Source organism: Equus asinus, chromosome 9 (genome assembly GCF_041296235.1).
Source record: "Equus asinus isolate D_3611 breed Donkey chromosome 9, EquAss-T2T_v2, whole genome shotgun sequence".
Taxonomy (NCBI): Eukaryota; Metazoa; Chordata; class Mammalia; order Perissodactyla; family Equidae; genus Equus; species Equus asinus.
Genome location: NC_091798.1, coordinates 90,023,154 through 90,037,279, shown reverse-complemented (window position 1 = coordinate 90,037,279; position 14,126 = coordinate 90,023,154). Strand labels below are relative to the sequence as shown.

The window sequence follows — 14,126 nt, the reverse complement described above, 5'->3', positions numbered from 1 at the left end:
GTTATATAGTAATCCTTTCATGGATACAGCATTGTTGATTTAATCATTTGACTTTAGTTTTCTATATTTTTCTCAAACAATGTTTTTGTTTGTTTGTTTGGTGGGGTAATGCACCAGAACGCCATTCCACAATCTTTTTCTCAAATTTATGCAAGCTGATAGAGTAATCCAGAATCTTTCTTCTAAAAGATGTCAATTGCTTGTATGACAAAACACATGTATTTACCTATGAATTAAATTTAATAATCAAGTCAAATAGGTTTTCTTACTTATATGTAATTTTCTTTACCTTGACAAATTCCAGGAAATATTTAATACTATGTCTCATTTGTATGTTTAATCAAATTGAGTTTTCAGAAACTTTGCACATGAAGAAGGAACAAAAACCAGTGTTGTCTAGTAAGGGTCAGTGACACTTGTCTTGGTCAGTGTGGTTTGGCCTGAGATGGGCAGTCACAGAGTCAGAGGATTAAGGATGCCCCTGTTGATTCTGCTTCCCAAAAGGCATGCAGTGTGGTTTTAATCTCAGCTCTGCCTCCTAGCTGGTGGCCTGGAGGCCTCCACCCTCTCTTCCTGATGTTACTGCTTTGCTCTGTAGGTCATTCCATCATGACCTCCCTCTCCGTCAGCCTAGAAGTGCCTGACATTTCTCCTCTGTTGCTCAGTCTAAATCCTTCTCTCCATTCTCCCAATATTGGCAGAGTTCTTGGTTCTGAAGCGAGGTATTTCTTTCCTCACATGAGGCACAGCTATCTGTTCTCAGTTCCTTGCTGTGCTTCTGGAGATGATATCTCTGTATTTAGCTTCCTCTCTACTACAGCTTTTCTCTCCCTAGGAATTTGGCACCAGTTTCTGAAGGCTGGACCAGAAGGCAATCGAGTGATGCATCTCACATTGCATCTGAATTGTCCTCTCTTTCAGACCTCAGCCCCTATCCATAGAACAAGCCTGGGCTCTCCCTTTCCCTCCTCTGGGGCTGGACTCTTTCCCCATCAAGCACATTGCCTGTGAGAGGATAAAGGAGGAGTTTCTGTTCCCCAGAGGCTTCAGGGTCTCAGGCCCAGAGGCTGGCTGTTAACATCTCCCTCCCGTGATGCTCCTCAGCCCTCTTATGGTTGTGCTCTAGTGAGCCTGTCTGCAGCCTACCCTGACATGTTTAGACCTGTCTGAGTTCTCAACTCTTCTACTCGAGCTAATGCTCTGGGACCCTCACTCCATTGATTTAGAAATTATTAGACCTGATTATTTTTGTGTTAACGTTAATTTTTAAAATCTCACATCACTAAATCTCCATTGAGTTTATTTTTCAAATTCATTTGTGTACCAAATTACAATTTAATCAGGAAACTGGTCTAATACCCTCTTGAAAATGTGATTAATCTCTTTGGAACCTTGCCTGACAAAGTAGATGTTTTCTGTTTTTATTTTATGATCACTGATCTTCCTGTGCCCTTTATGAGGAAAAGTGAGTGACAAAGCAGACAAAGGGAAGGCAAATGGCTTTTTAATTATTTTAATACAGAAATTTCATTGTTCTTAAAAAATCTTTTCAGAAACTTTTACTAAAGCTTTTATGTACTATGATAAAATACGGCATTATAAAGCAAAATGTATGGTAAAAAGTATTAACAAAGCCAGTAATAAAAAGAAGTTTAAAAAGCTGTTAGGGGAGTGCAAATACAGTATGAAAGAAATTGATTTGGCTTTAATTCCATCCATCCATTCATCCATGCAATCATTGAGCTTCCACCTGATGCCAGTTGCTGTGCAGGGTATCAAGGATGTGAAAATGAGAAAGGTACGGTATATGCCCCAGAGCGATATCTCATCTAGAGGGGATAGAGGTGTGTCAAGAGGTGTGACAGACACTGTTGGTGCCCCAGGTCACATTCCTTTGTCCACCTCTGACTTGAGCTGTGGTAAACAGTAACCATGTACGTTGATGGCTTCTACTACTAGAGTCTACTGACTTCCTCAGCTTTACTACCTCAGAGATTTTCCCGAGCCTACTCTATTGCCAGTGTGTGTGTGTGTGTGTGTGTGTGTGTGTGTGTGTGTGTGTGTAATTAACACCCCTGGGAAAAACCCAACCCATGGCAGGCAGGAGTTGGTGGATAAATGTCTCTGGCTTCCCATCCTTCAAAGGATAATTATAAGGAACATTCTACACGGTTCCTCTGAGGATCCCTACTGGTATTGAGCCCCAATTACCCACAATTATAAACTGTTAATAATTCCTCCTTTATTAGCTTTCCTTTTTTATCTGTGTTGTCCTTCCCTCTTGCTTCCTGCGAACACACCCAAATATGCTACTTGTACCTGAGTTCCTTGTCACTTGCACTCAAAGTCCTGCTTTTGGCAGAACCAAATTCTTGTATTACCAATACAAAGTAATAATTTCTATAGATGATAAAGATATCAATGGAGTTCTCTTGTTCTACAGAGGATGGAGCAACTAATTTCTTGGGTAGGAGTTGCCACGAAAGACTACAGGTCAATGCAAGAGTCAAAAAATAGGAGAAATTTGAAATTGGTAGCTGAAAAATAAGGCTCTCCAATTTCTTTCACTATAGCTCAATATGAGATATATAGTCCTGGGATGATAGAATGGAGGCTAATTTGCATATCTCCTGTTATTTGAGTGAGTTATATTTGCCTGAGCCCATTTGAGCTTTTTGGAGGAGTCAATGATGAGACAAGTTGGAGCTAATGCCCAGTCCTAGGACTAAGCAGTTTTTTAGGACAAAGAATAGGAACAGGTCTATGCTTTGATCTTTGAAACCATCCTCTGACCAGGGAGGATGCTTCAAGGTAGGAGAATGTTAAGATGCCTAGGCTTGGTCCAGGGATAATGGTTGTGGTCAGGCATGAAAGGACAGTTTGCTGGCACACTGCATGGTGGCTTTCTACTGTCTTCTAACCAAGCTCCCAGGGGAACATGCGCCAGGTTGTTACCAGATACAAACACAGGTTCTTTAGCCGCCACACAAGAGGGGCCAAATAAAACTGGAATACCAGGCTTATGGCAAGGGAAGTGTTTTTTTTTTTAAAGATTTTTATTTTTTTCCTTTTTCTCCCCAAAGCCCCCCGGTACATAGTTGTATATTCTTCATTGTGCGTCCTTCTAGTTGTGGCAAAAGGGACGCTGCCTCAGCGTGGTTTGATGAGCAGTGCCATGTCCGCTCCCAGGATTCGAACCAACGAAACACTGGGCCGCCTGCAGCGGAGAGTGTGAACTTAACCACTCGGCCATGGGGCCAGCCCCACAAGGGAAGTGTTTTTATTTTGGGTGATATCAGCCAGGAAACAAGAAGCAGCCCTCAAATTCATCTCATCTCCCCGAAAGATGGGAGGCCAGGGGTTTTGAAGGTTTTGAGGAATGTGGCTGCTTGTAGGGAGGAGGAGCCTGAGGCCTTGCTGGCTGGTGCTTTCCCACCAGGCTGTGTTTGGCCTTGTGAGGCTGCTTTCAGGGAGGAGGATGGTGAGATAAGGGAATCCACAGGTGGCTGTCCTTGGTTCTCTGCCTCCGTGGTGGATGGTGGATTCTGGTGCCAGAAAGTCAAGGAGTAAGCAGGGAAAGGGGATGAGTGCTTTGGTTTTACCCCCATACATGCTGGGTTTAATGTAGGGCAACTGATATCAGGGCCAACATAAAGGTTCCATGAGAGAGGGGCTATGAAAATTAAAAGAGAGAGACAAAAGGAAAAGGTATAATCCATCAAAGCATTGTAAAAAACTAAAATCATGAGAACCTCCCTGTGGAAGGCCCATCCCCCAGCAGAAACCAATGCCCTGGCTAAGACCTCTGGAGAGTATGAGCTTTGAACAGGTTCACAGTGGTGTTAATGGGAGGGAACAATGTCCTCCCTCAGCTCCAGAGCCTAAAACCATGCCAAGAGGTAGGCAGAACCATCAAAGTTCCTGAGGTCACAAATGGAGGGAAACCAACTGAGGAGGCTGCCAGTCGGTCAGAAGTAGGAAGTGGGGATGAGTGAGAGCTCTGGTTCTCAGACCCAGAGAGTATGGATATAGTTATCCACACCCCATCACTCTTTCTCCCCAGCCATCTGGTAGTTGGATACTGGCTTACAATGGATTACTTAACGAACCAACAAGATTATGCCTCATCTCTAAAATAGCCAACCTGGAACTCTCTCCTTCGGCAATATAATAAAGCCTAGTGTGGAATGCAATGACAAACAGTAGAAAACCTCAGGTATGAGGCCTCTGTTTCTCATACTCATTCTTAAAATAACTTTCAGATTCATTTCACCTGAGTTCTCATTTTCTCATTTGTAAAATGGAGATAATAATACTTACCTCCTAAAAGTATGTTGTATAACAGACAGTGTCTGCTGAGCCTCCAGCATCTCAGGGCCTGACATAGCCCAGGTATTCAGGAAATTTTAGCTGTCTCTCTCTCCTCCCATAAGGTAAGGAAGAGAGTAGCGATTAAAAATAGATCTGATTTCTTTTTTTAAATTGTCAGGATTAAAGAGGGAGAATCTGAAAGTAAACTTTCTTTCCTTAAAGACCTAATAATCAGATCTGGAGTATTTCTTTTGGGAGATCAGAAAATGGGTTAGATTTTTAAGATTATTTCTTCTCTTACAAGAGTCCCCTGAAGATTTTTGCCTAATTTGCAATTTAAGAATTGTAAACTGTCCTTACTTTTAAGACTTTTATGAAATTGCATAGACATTGGGTAATATCAGGTATGACTGTATAATTCATAGTTCATGAAAAAAACAAAATCAGTGTTCTGAAAATGTACCTAGATAAAAATAATAGTTCTCTGTCTCTTCACACATAGGATCCAAATAGTCATAGGACTGTAATACTTATTGTATTTATATATTACTATATATATTTATATATTTTACTATTACTATATAATTTACTGTATATACTATATATTATATGTATGTAAATTATATATGTATATATACCATAGTGTGTTATATACTATATAATTTACTATATAAATTATTTATTTTACTATAATACTATTCTACTTGATTTTAGTTATTTTTTATAGTATTTTAAATATGATCACTGATAAATGCTTCCTTAATATTTAGGTACACATATATGTGTGTGTACATAATGTACATGTTTGGGCAACAATGTCTGTCTTGCAAAATGAGGATAATTTCATCATAATGCTCTTATGCAGACTCTTCCAGGAAATAGAATGAGCTCTACGGTTAGTTGCATCTCATTGGCCCACATCATCTGAAATGCTTCCATGGTCTTTCTATGAGGTCATCGTTTAGAATTCAGAATTTGAGTCCAGAAGATTTTGTCATAGTAGCTGCACAATTCTGTTTATATTGACTACTAAAATGTTTGTTCAATATCATATTTGGGCCTACTGTGACCAAAGATGTTACATGGCAATCCCTTTTATAAGCTAAGAAATCTTAACAGTAAACACAATTATTTCTTGAATACTTTCTTTGAGCAGAATGCTGTGCTAGGCTCTGTGAACAATATAAAGATGAAATTTCTCCCTGCCTTCAGAAGCTCACATCATGGAGAGAGAGACAAATACATTCATTCACTCCAAATACTGAAAGCTACCATATTTGGTGGGCAGGTACTAATAACTTTATACCCGTAGGAGATGATATATTATGAGTTCTATAACAAAGATACAGAATTGTTTTAGATACTATGGGAAAGGAGGGACAAATTTGGATTAGGGATAGCCAGTAAGGATTTATTCAGGATGTGCTATTTGAAATTGTCTATGAACGATCAACTGGATTTTGGCAAGTAGAAATTGAGTGGGAGAAGTACACGCTTGGTAGAAGGGACTGTATGTGCATGTATAGTCATAGATAAACTGAGACTCAAAATATACATTTATTTTTATGTTTATTGTGTTCCTGTACTATGCAATACTTTCATCCAATGAATCATGAAAAAAAATGCCACTATGATGTAATTAACTGAAGGATACTCAGAGCATTCAGTCTCTCGAAGAGAATATGATCACAGGAGAAAGGGTGATTACTTTAGAGACAGCTTATTGGGCTGGGGTTGGCTTAGGTGGTGAGCTTGGAAGGCAGTGACCTGGATAATGGATGGTGGTGTGACTCTATCTTGCAGTTCTATAGGGCAGAAGTCCAGCATGGGTCTGATTAGGCTAAAATCAAGGCATCAGCAGGGCTGGGTTCCTTTTTGGAGATTCTAGGAGAGCATTGTTTCCTTGCTCATTTAGGTTGCTGGCAGAATTCACTTCCTCATGGCTATAGGACTGATGTCTCCACCTCCGTTCTGGCTAGCAGCTGAGGGCTGTTCCCAGCTTCTAAAGGCCACACATGCCTTGGGTTATGAACCCCTTCCTCCATCTTCAAAGCCAGCAACGCTTCTGCCTTCCCCTTCCACTTCTCAAAGTCCTTAACTTTAATCACATTTGCAAAGGCCTTTTTGCCATATAAAGTGACATACTCACAGGTTCCAGGATTACAGCTTGGACATCTTTGGGGGACCATTACTTGGCCTACCACACAGTGCCTTCATCTCCCGTGATGTCTCCTGGAAGTGTAGCCAGTGGCAGAATAGAGGGCTACAAATGCTCCTGTTGGGGTGTTGTTGCTATCAGTAGCCACTCACAGCAGCAAACCTGGGTCCACTGCGAGAGATGATGGATTTCCGTTCTAACCCAGCAGTGAACTTAGAGCCCAATGAAACTTTCAAGGTGAGAAATTTAAGTTTCTAACTTGACATTTTCTCTACATTTACCAGCTGTATGCTAGCCAGTATAGAAAACGAGGAATTCAGAGTACAGCCCCTGCCCAACAGATTCACAAATTCAATTTGTTAGACTGAGGGAGAAGCAGCATGATAATGGTATGAGGCAAACCCTAAGGACAAAAGAAACAGAGCTAAGGAGGAGCGAGCCACTGCCACAGGTTAATAGGATGTTAGGGCTGTCCAAAGGACCCGGGATACCACTTAGTCGTGTTCTAGGCCTTTTAGGAAAGTCTCTTGGGAACAGACCCTGCCCTTATATCTCATCTACTGCTTTATCCCCAACATCTAAAACCTTGTTCACCACTTAGTAGGGGCTGAATAAATACTTGTTGACTGACTAGTGTGGGAACTCAGGTCAGAGAGGTGAAGTGATATGGTCAAGGTCACACAGCTAGCTTATGGCAGAGCTGGATCTAGAAACCAGTTTTGATTCTTCATTCTTTGTTCTATCAAATTTAGGAAGACAGTTCCTGGAAAATGAACTACTCCAACAAGTGAACCCTCCTGTATGCTGACTCTCTCTCCCTTGCACATAGCATTTCTTCTTCCTATATGAAACATTACTAACCAAATCTATCAACTTAATGTCTGAAATGTGAGGCAAGAGACCCGAGTTCTTTTCCTAGTTTCTCTATGCATTTCCTTTGTAACTGAGGCAAATTACTTAACTTGTCCAAACTCAGTTTCTTCTTCTCTGAGAGAGGCTAAAGTTCCTTTCAGTCCTGATGTCCTGTGATTCTAAATTTCACGAAAGCTGATTAACAAACTCACCCATGGACCATATGACTGCATCTCCCTATATCAGTGTTGTTGCAGCACGGGCAGCACATCACCTCTATCACAATCACCCGGGCTCCTTTTAAATATGCTGATTTTGCAACTGTTAAAAAGAATAAATTAGATGCACAGTTGTTGATTTGCAGGAATTTCCATTAGGCCATGCTTCTCAACCCTTTCTTTTCTATAGTCATGGTACACACAGAAAGTGATAATGTTTATGTGGTGTGCTGGGGTAAGAGACCTTAGACCGGCTCTTGGCCAATGTACATCTCACTGAGAGACTCTGCCATAAGTCTCACTGGGTGAGAATAACACGTTGCAGAAAAACATATATACAATCCCTTTTTTTCAAGACAATGCCAAAATTCTGTATGAGTGTATATAAGTATGTCTGCATGAATATATAGTATATGTTTGTAAATGATTATATAAATGTTATGTGCGTGTAGATATACAACACTATAAGAATATTGAAGGGAACACATTAGGTTAACATAGAGGGAGAGAGGAGGAAAAACAAAAATTAAAAATTTTTTAAAAAGATGAAAACATTGGTATGTACGCTATGAATCCATTCATGCATTTATGTAAAAGAATGTATTTGTATATAAAGACATTTAAAAAATAAAAAAACACAGATCCAGGGCCGATACCCTAGCTCCCTTAAAGCCGAATCCCAGGGACAAGAGCTGTGGAGAGGTGGGCGTCTGTCTGCATCATCAACAAGTATTCCAAGTGGTTCTGTAACAATGAAGTCTGTAAATCTTTGCATTAGGTGCTAACATCATTAGCTGTAAACATAGCATAGTTGGAAATTTCCATCCTGCAGTGCAGGCTCAGCTGATCCTCATTGTCTTGGAACATAGTAGATGCATAATAAACAGCTGCTGATTATTTGAGTCTTTTGGAGGACAGGTGGAGGGAGTGAGGGCCAAAGCGATGAGGGAAGCAGGTCAGCTGGGCAAGGTCAAGCTCAGGAGAGCTGAGAAAAAGCACCTAAGAACAAGGGGCTGTGCCCGTTTGGCATTTCAAACATTCAACAATATTTGTTAGGCACTAAATACATGCAGGACACTTTTCTATGTCTTATTTCATTTAAGTCTTACGTAACCCCTTACAGAGACAGAGAGGTGTATCAGAATTGGGATATGGACCTGACGCTTGTTTTGAGCACTAAGCTGTAAACCAGCCTCCAGGCAGCTGCTGACGGTAAGATGGTGAGCACAAGATTGTTCCCTCTTTTTCACATTTGGAATCTTGCAGCTCTGCCATGATCATCCCTGTCTGTTGTCACTTAGTAGTTGACACTCCTAGTCGGCTGCCTAGAAGCAGCTCCTTTGTCACCTGGAACCCGCCAAGCAGAGATTATAGCAAATGTGGTTTTTTACCCCTAGCTTGTGTTTTCACAGTGGGGAGAAAGTATTTCCCAGGTGACTGCATAGTGCAAGCCCCCAAAAGGTGGACAAGGCTAAATCTAGTTCCTTCCAATTCTTACGCATCAGCCAAGTGAAAGTAATTCTCTTTGTAGCTTCATCTTCTTACTGCTTCTCTGTTAGAGTAGAAGGAAGATGCAAGTGGGGGAAGAGATGCCCTATCAACTTCAGAGGTCGGGTAACGAATGGTACACATACCGATTTTTCAGTAACCTCATCCCTGGTGTTTGGGAGTGAATAGGAAAAAATCAGAGGTGTATATTTTGCGCCCAAACGCCTGAAAATAAACAAAAACAGCATCTTTTTGTCATCCACCAACATTAACTCGAGACCCTTGCTCTCTGGACTTATGCCACCCCTTCGATCATTTCTGGGGAAGTAGCCATTTTGCAGGTTCCGGGGGAGTGGAGCTGGGGCTGGATCCGGGTACTGAATCCTATCTCTTTCCTAAATCTCCGCGGAGCCAGTCCGGACCGATAGCGCCGAGGCTGGTGGCCGTGACTTGGAAGCACCCTAGAGTCGGAGGGACCGGAAGACGGGAGGCTGGGATTCCCTGTGGGGTCAGGGGTTGTGCAAAATTCATCAGCGAGGGCAGGGGCCCGGGGACGTCGTCTTTGGGAACCGGTGAGGAGCTCTCCGTCCCCCGCGCCTCTCGCCCGAGGCCGGAAGCGTGGGGAGCAGCCTCTGTTTCCCCTGGTGTGCAGCCTGCCTTCCAGGCTGCTGTCCCATCCTGGGGAAGTGGGGGTCCGTGTGCGTGCTTCTTGCTCACAGACTACCACCTCTTCCCTAATCGCGCTCGGTCACAGGGGCGATTTTAAGTCGGTGATGGTACAGTCCCGCCCAGCCACACGCCCCGCTCGTCCGCCTGCGGAGTCTCAGTCTGGCCCTGGGCAGGAGGACGGATCCCCTCGGCTCCCAGCTCCCTCCGCCCCCGGCCCTACGCGGTCGTCGCCAAAGCCCGGAGCGCTGGATCCCGGCCCGGAGGAACGGGACGGCGAACCGGAGCGGCGCCGGCGGCCGGGCGGCCCGCGCACCGGGCATGCTCAGTGGCGCGGCGGCTGGGCGGCCCCGCGCGCTGCACCCGGATCTGCTCGGCGGCGGCGGCGGCGGCGACGTGAGCGCGCAGGGGGGCGGCGGCCTCGCCTCGTCTGTCTCCCTGCGCCTGGGTCGGGTGAGTGACGCCGAGCGCCGGAGCGATGTCGGACTTCGACAGTAACCCGTTTGCGGACCCGGATCTCAACAACCCCTTCAAGGTGAGCGTCGTCGCCAGCATCTCCCGCCGCCGGGACGCGTCGTCGTTTGTGAGAACAGACAAGTTCCTTCGCGCCCGCCCCTCGACTCCCCTCAGCCTCCTGGACAGGGCGCGGGGCCGCCGCACCCCGCTTGGGGGTCGCGCCCGGCCCGCGCCCCTCGTTTGGGTGTCGGAGTGGACCCGGCCCGGCTCCCTGTGCGGCCGCCCGTCCCCACGGCCCCGGCCGGGAGGGTCGTGCGCTCGCCGGGACTGGGCCCGCGCCCGGGGTTCCGGCCCGGCACCCGGGAGCGGGGAGGGGAGAGCCCGGGGCAGGTGGAGCTGTCACCTGCCCGGCGAGCTGGGCCGGCCGGCCGGGCGGGGCCGGGAGGCGGCGGGGGGCGGGGGGCTCGCCCTCGCTGGGGTTGTCATGGGGACCCGCGGCGGCGGCGAGCTGCGTGCGGTGATGGAGAGGCGAGGGCACCGAGAACGTTGCAATTAAAAGACAAAAAGGCTGTGTTTCTATTTTTTAAACTTGTGTTGCGCCCAGATACCCCCCCCCCCCGACGGCGTTGCCACTTCTCCCCCTCCCCCCACCATTAGGGTGAGGTTGAGGGTACTGATATCACAGCCTAGGTTAAAAATAAATAAACACACCTGAAAACAATAGTGCACGTGGACCACCATCTTCCTACCTGGCAGCCCTTCGTGAGGCCGGCGACGGGATGTTTTCCAGGCTCCTAGTGCGTCACCGGTTCTCCGGGCCACGCGAGGATACCATTTCCCCCGGGAGCTGCTTTCCTTCTCGGAGTCGCCCTCATCACCCCCAGCTTGGGAAGGGCTTGGCGCAGAAGTGGCAGAGGCAGGCGGCTAAGATCTTCTTTATCTGAGCTTGAATTAATGCAACATCTAAATAAATATCTCTTAAAAGGATTCCGGAGCAGCAGCTGCCTAGCACGTGTGATTTGTTTTCAACTGTTGAAGTTAGCAGTTTTTAATTTCCCCTGGATGTGTGCAATAGTAACTTTAATTTGTAGTCACCCAAAATGAAATACTAACCTTAATTTGTGGTCGCACAAGTGTCACTTCTGGCTCAGTGAGTTTACGTTTCTTCTTTTTACTCCTGGTTTTATCCCTTAGGAGGAATCCTGGAAGAGGGAAAATCCGTGTTCTGATTATTAACCTGATAACTTCGTGGAGGATTATCTTAATAAGTGATCCCGGTTATTATTGACAACTTGACTCTGTGGAAATGCAGAATAGCCTCAGTCACTATTCCTTTGCCCTTAATGTCATTTAAGACAATTCTCTACAACTGGCCTGAAACTTGCGGGTTTTTACCGATGATATGGTTGCACTTTAAAGATAATTTTTCCCCCCAAGTTTAGTATTCTGTCATTCCATGTGGAAAATCAGATTATTCTTAAATCATCGGTATTCTAAAGAGACATTTCATAAGTTGCCAAATGGGTGTTATTTTAAAAATATTTTGAAGGTATAACGTTGAGAACTGTTAGCTTTACCTGATTCAGATAGTTCGTTGATGCTGTTTATTCACCGTCTGTCTGACAGTTTGGCTGTCCATTTCATGGCTCATTTTGTATAGCTGGTTCCCTTGTTAGGGCATGACCCTGTCGTCTTCTTAACCTAGACTGCTCTTTTTTGACATCCAATGTTGCCTCGATGCCCTGCTTTTCTGCCATATGTAAGGTTGCTGTAGTAATTCTAAACCCCAAAGTAGTTTTAAATACTCATTCATTGTGGCATAAAATTAGAAATCTTTTTCTTTATAAGTGGATGCACCAGGACAATGATTATTCAAGTTTATAAAATGCTTTAAGAGGTGGCTAATTTAGACCTTAAGACTTGGCTGTACACATTCCTGTTTATGGTCTCTCCCTGTTTTGGTGACCGTCACAGCACTGTGTATCTGACCTTTTTTCTTTCCATTTGTGTCCAGCTGCCCTTCCTCTTCTCAAAGTAAAGCTTTACATCTATAGCATATTCTTTCTTCTTCTAATTTTGGCTTCCTGCTATGTAAATTTCTTTATTGAAATAGCATCTCTGGTCCTCTCTACTTAAATATAAAAAGTTCCTATATTCATCTTTGTGTTACGTTATGATCATTTTTCTTTTCAAATCTGTTATTTTCAGTATTTGAAGTATTTCGATATTAGAAAATAAAGTTCATGTTTTCAAAATATATATTTCACATTTGGCATCTATCCTAATTTCTTCTTGATTAAAGATTGATTTCCATTGCTTTTTTGGTTTTTTAACATTTCTTTTCCTTCACTTTAATGTTAGGAACACTTTTGCCAGCATCTTCATTTGAGCCATGTCATGAAAATAATTTCTGAGGATGTCTCCTTAGATAATGTAACTACAGTGCTTTACTTGATTTTTATTAGCTGTTGTAAAATCTTTTGCTGGATTCAGTTTATTTTTGAGTGCCTGCTTTATCCTGTTGGTTGTGATAGACTCAGTGAATGAGTTTATGGAATTTGAATAGTTTTCATTGTGCATCAAGAAACTTGGAATAACTGGAAATGTGTACTAATCTGAAAGAAAATAAGATTAATTATATGGAGTTTTTGAGAATCCACTCTTGAATTGTTATGATGCAGTTTTTTGGGGGAAGATTAGCCCTGAGCTAACTGTTGCCAATCCTCCTCTTTTTTCTGAGGAAGACTGGGCCTGAGCTAACATCCATGCCCATCTTCCTCTACTTTATATGTGGGATGCCTACCACAGCATGGCTTGCCAGGTGGTGCCTTGTCTGCACCGGGATCCGAACAGGCGAACCCCGGGCCATCGAAGTGGAACGTGCACACTTAACCGCTGTGCCACCGGGCCTGCCCCATGATGCAATTTTAAAGCCAGAGAGGAAAAATATTTTCCATGTGGTCAAGAAGTATTTATTAAAAAATTGCTGTATGTCCTTTGTTCTGTTCAGTTATTCCTTCATTTATTCAACAGATATTGAAGAAATATGTACCCTTAAGGATTTAGTCTAACATGAAGATAAACCTGCTTGCAAAGTGAAATAAAAGCAGAGTTCAATAACCAGCAGAGATCAGTAATAAAGGCTTTATGAGTCAGTGTAAGAGTAAGTGCCACAATGAGTGCAGTTTGTTCAGAGGGAAAAATTAATAAGTGGTGAGAAAATCTTCATGCCTTCTAATATGCTCTAGCATATTGATATGCTAATTGATTGAATTAGAGAATTCATCTTGGAAGTAACATTTAATGTGATTTTTAAAATAGAATCAAAATTTTAAAGCTGGGAGAGGAAAAATTTGAAATATATTTAGTCAGTCTCCTTTTGTGGATGAAAAAAGCCCAGAGATATGATATTTCATATTTGGCAACCATCCTAATTTCTTGTTGGTTAAAAACTATCTGCTTTCCATTGCCGACTTGCTTACTGTCTTACATCCAGGTGTGGGTAGTGCAGGACGGGCGTCAGAATTTAGATCTCCTGATTCCTACTCCATTACTGATGGCACTGTACAGCTGCCTTAGTTGCATTTCTGACACTGAAATTCTTGTTTTGTATTTGGAGCTTGTACTTGAGGCTCTTACAGAGAGACAGCAGAAGATAGTATTTAAAAATTTTGGCTCCAGAGTTGAAAAAAACAAAAACAAAAACAGCAAACCTTGGGGACTGGCCTGGTGGTGTAGTGGTTAAGTTCGCATGCTCTGCTTCGGCAGCCTGGGGTTCTCAGGTTCAGATCCCAGGCGCAGACCTAGCGCTGCTTGTCAAGCCACACTATGGCAGCATCCCACGTACAAAATAGAGGAGGATGGGCACACATGTTAGCTCAGCAACAATCTCCCTCAAGCAAAACGAGGAAGATTGGCAACAGATGTTAGCTCAGGGCCAGTCCTCCTCACACACACACAAACAAAAGAAAAACCTC

The 14,126-nt window shown here is 43.7% G+C and overlaps 1 protein-coding gene across 1 annotated transcript in view; it reads left to right on the top strand.

Annotated features, from left to right (window-relative positions):
- The first annotated feature begins 9,968 nt into the window (after positions 1-9,968).
- Positions 9,969-14,126, top strand: part of SCAMP1 (secretory carrier membrane protein 1) — an 82,916-nt gene continuing 78,758 nt past the window's right edge. The window contains exon 1 of the mRNA XM_044777962.2: positions 9,969-10,228. Within this exon, the coding sequence (XP_044633897.1) occupies positions 10,172-10,228 (57 nt within the window). The 5' untranslated portion in view covers positions 9,969-10,171. The remainder of the gene's footprint in view (positions 10,229-14,126) is intronic.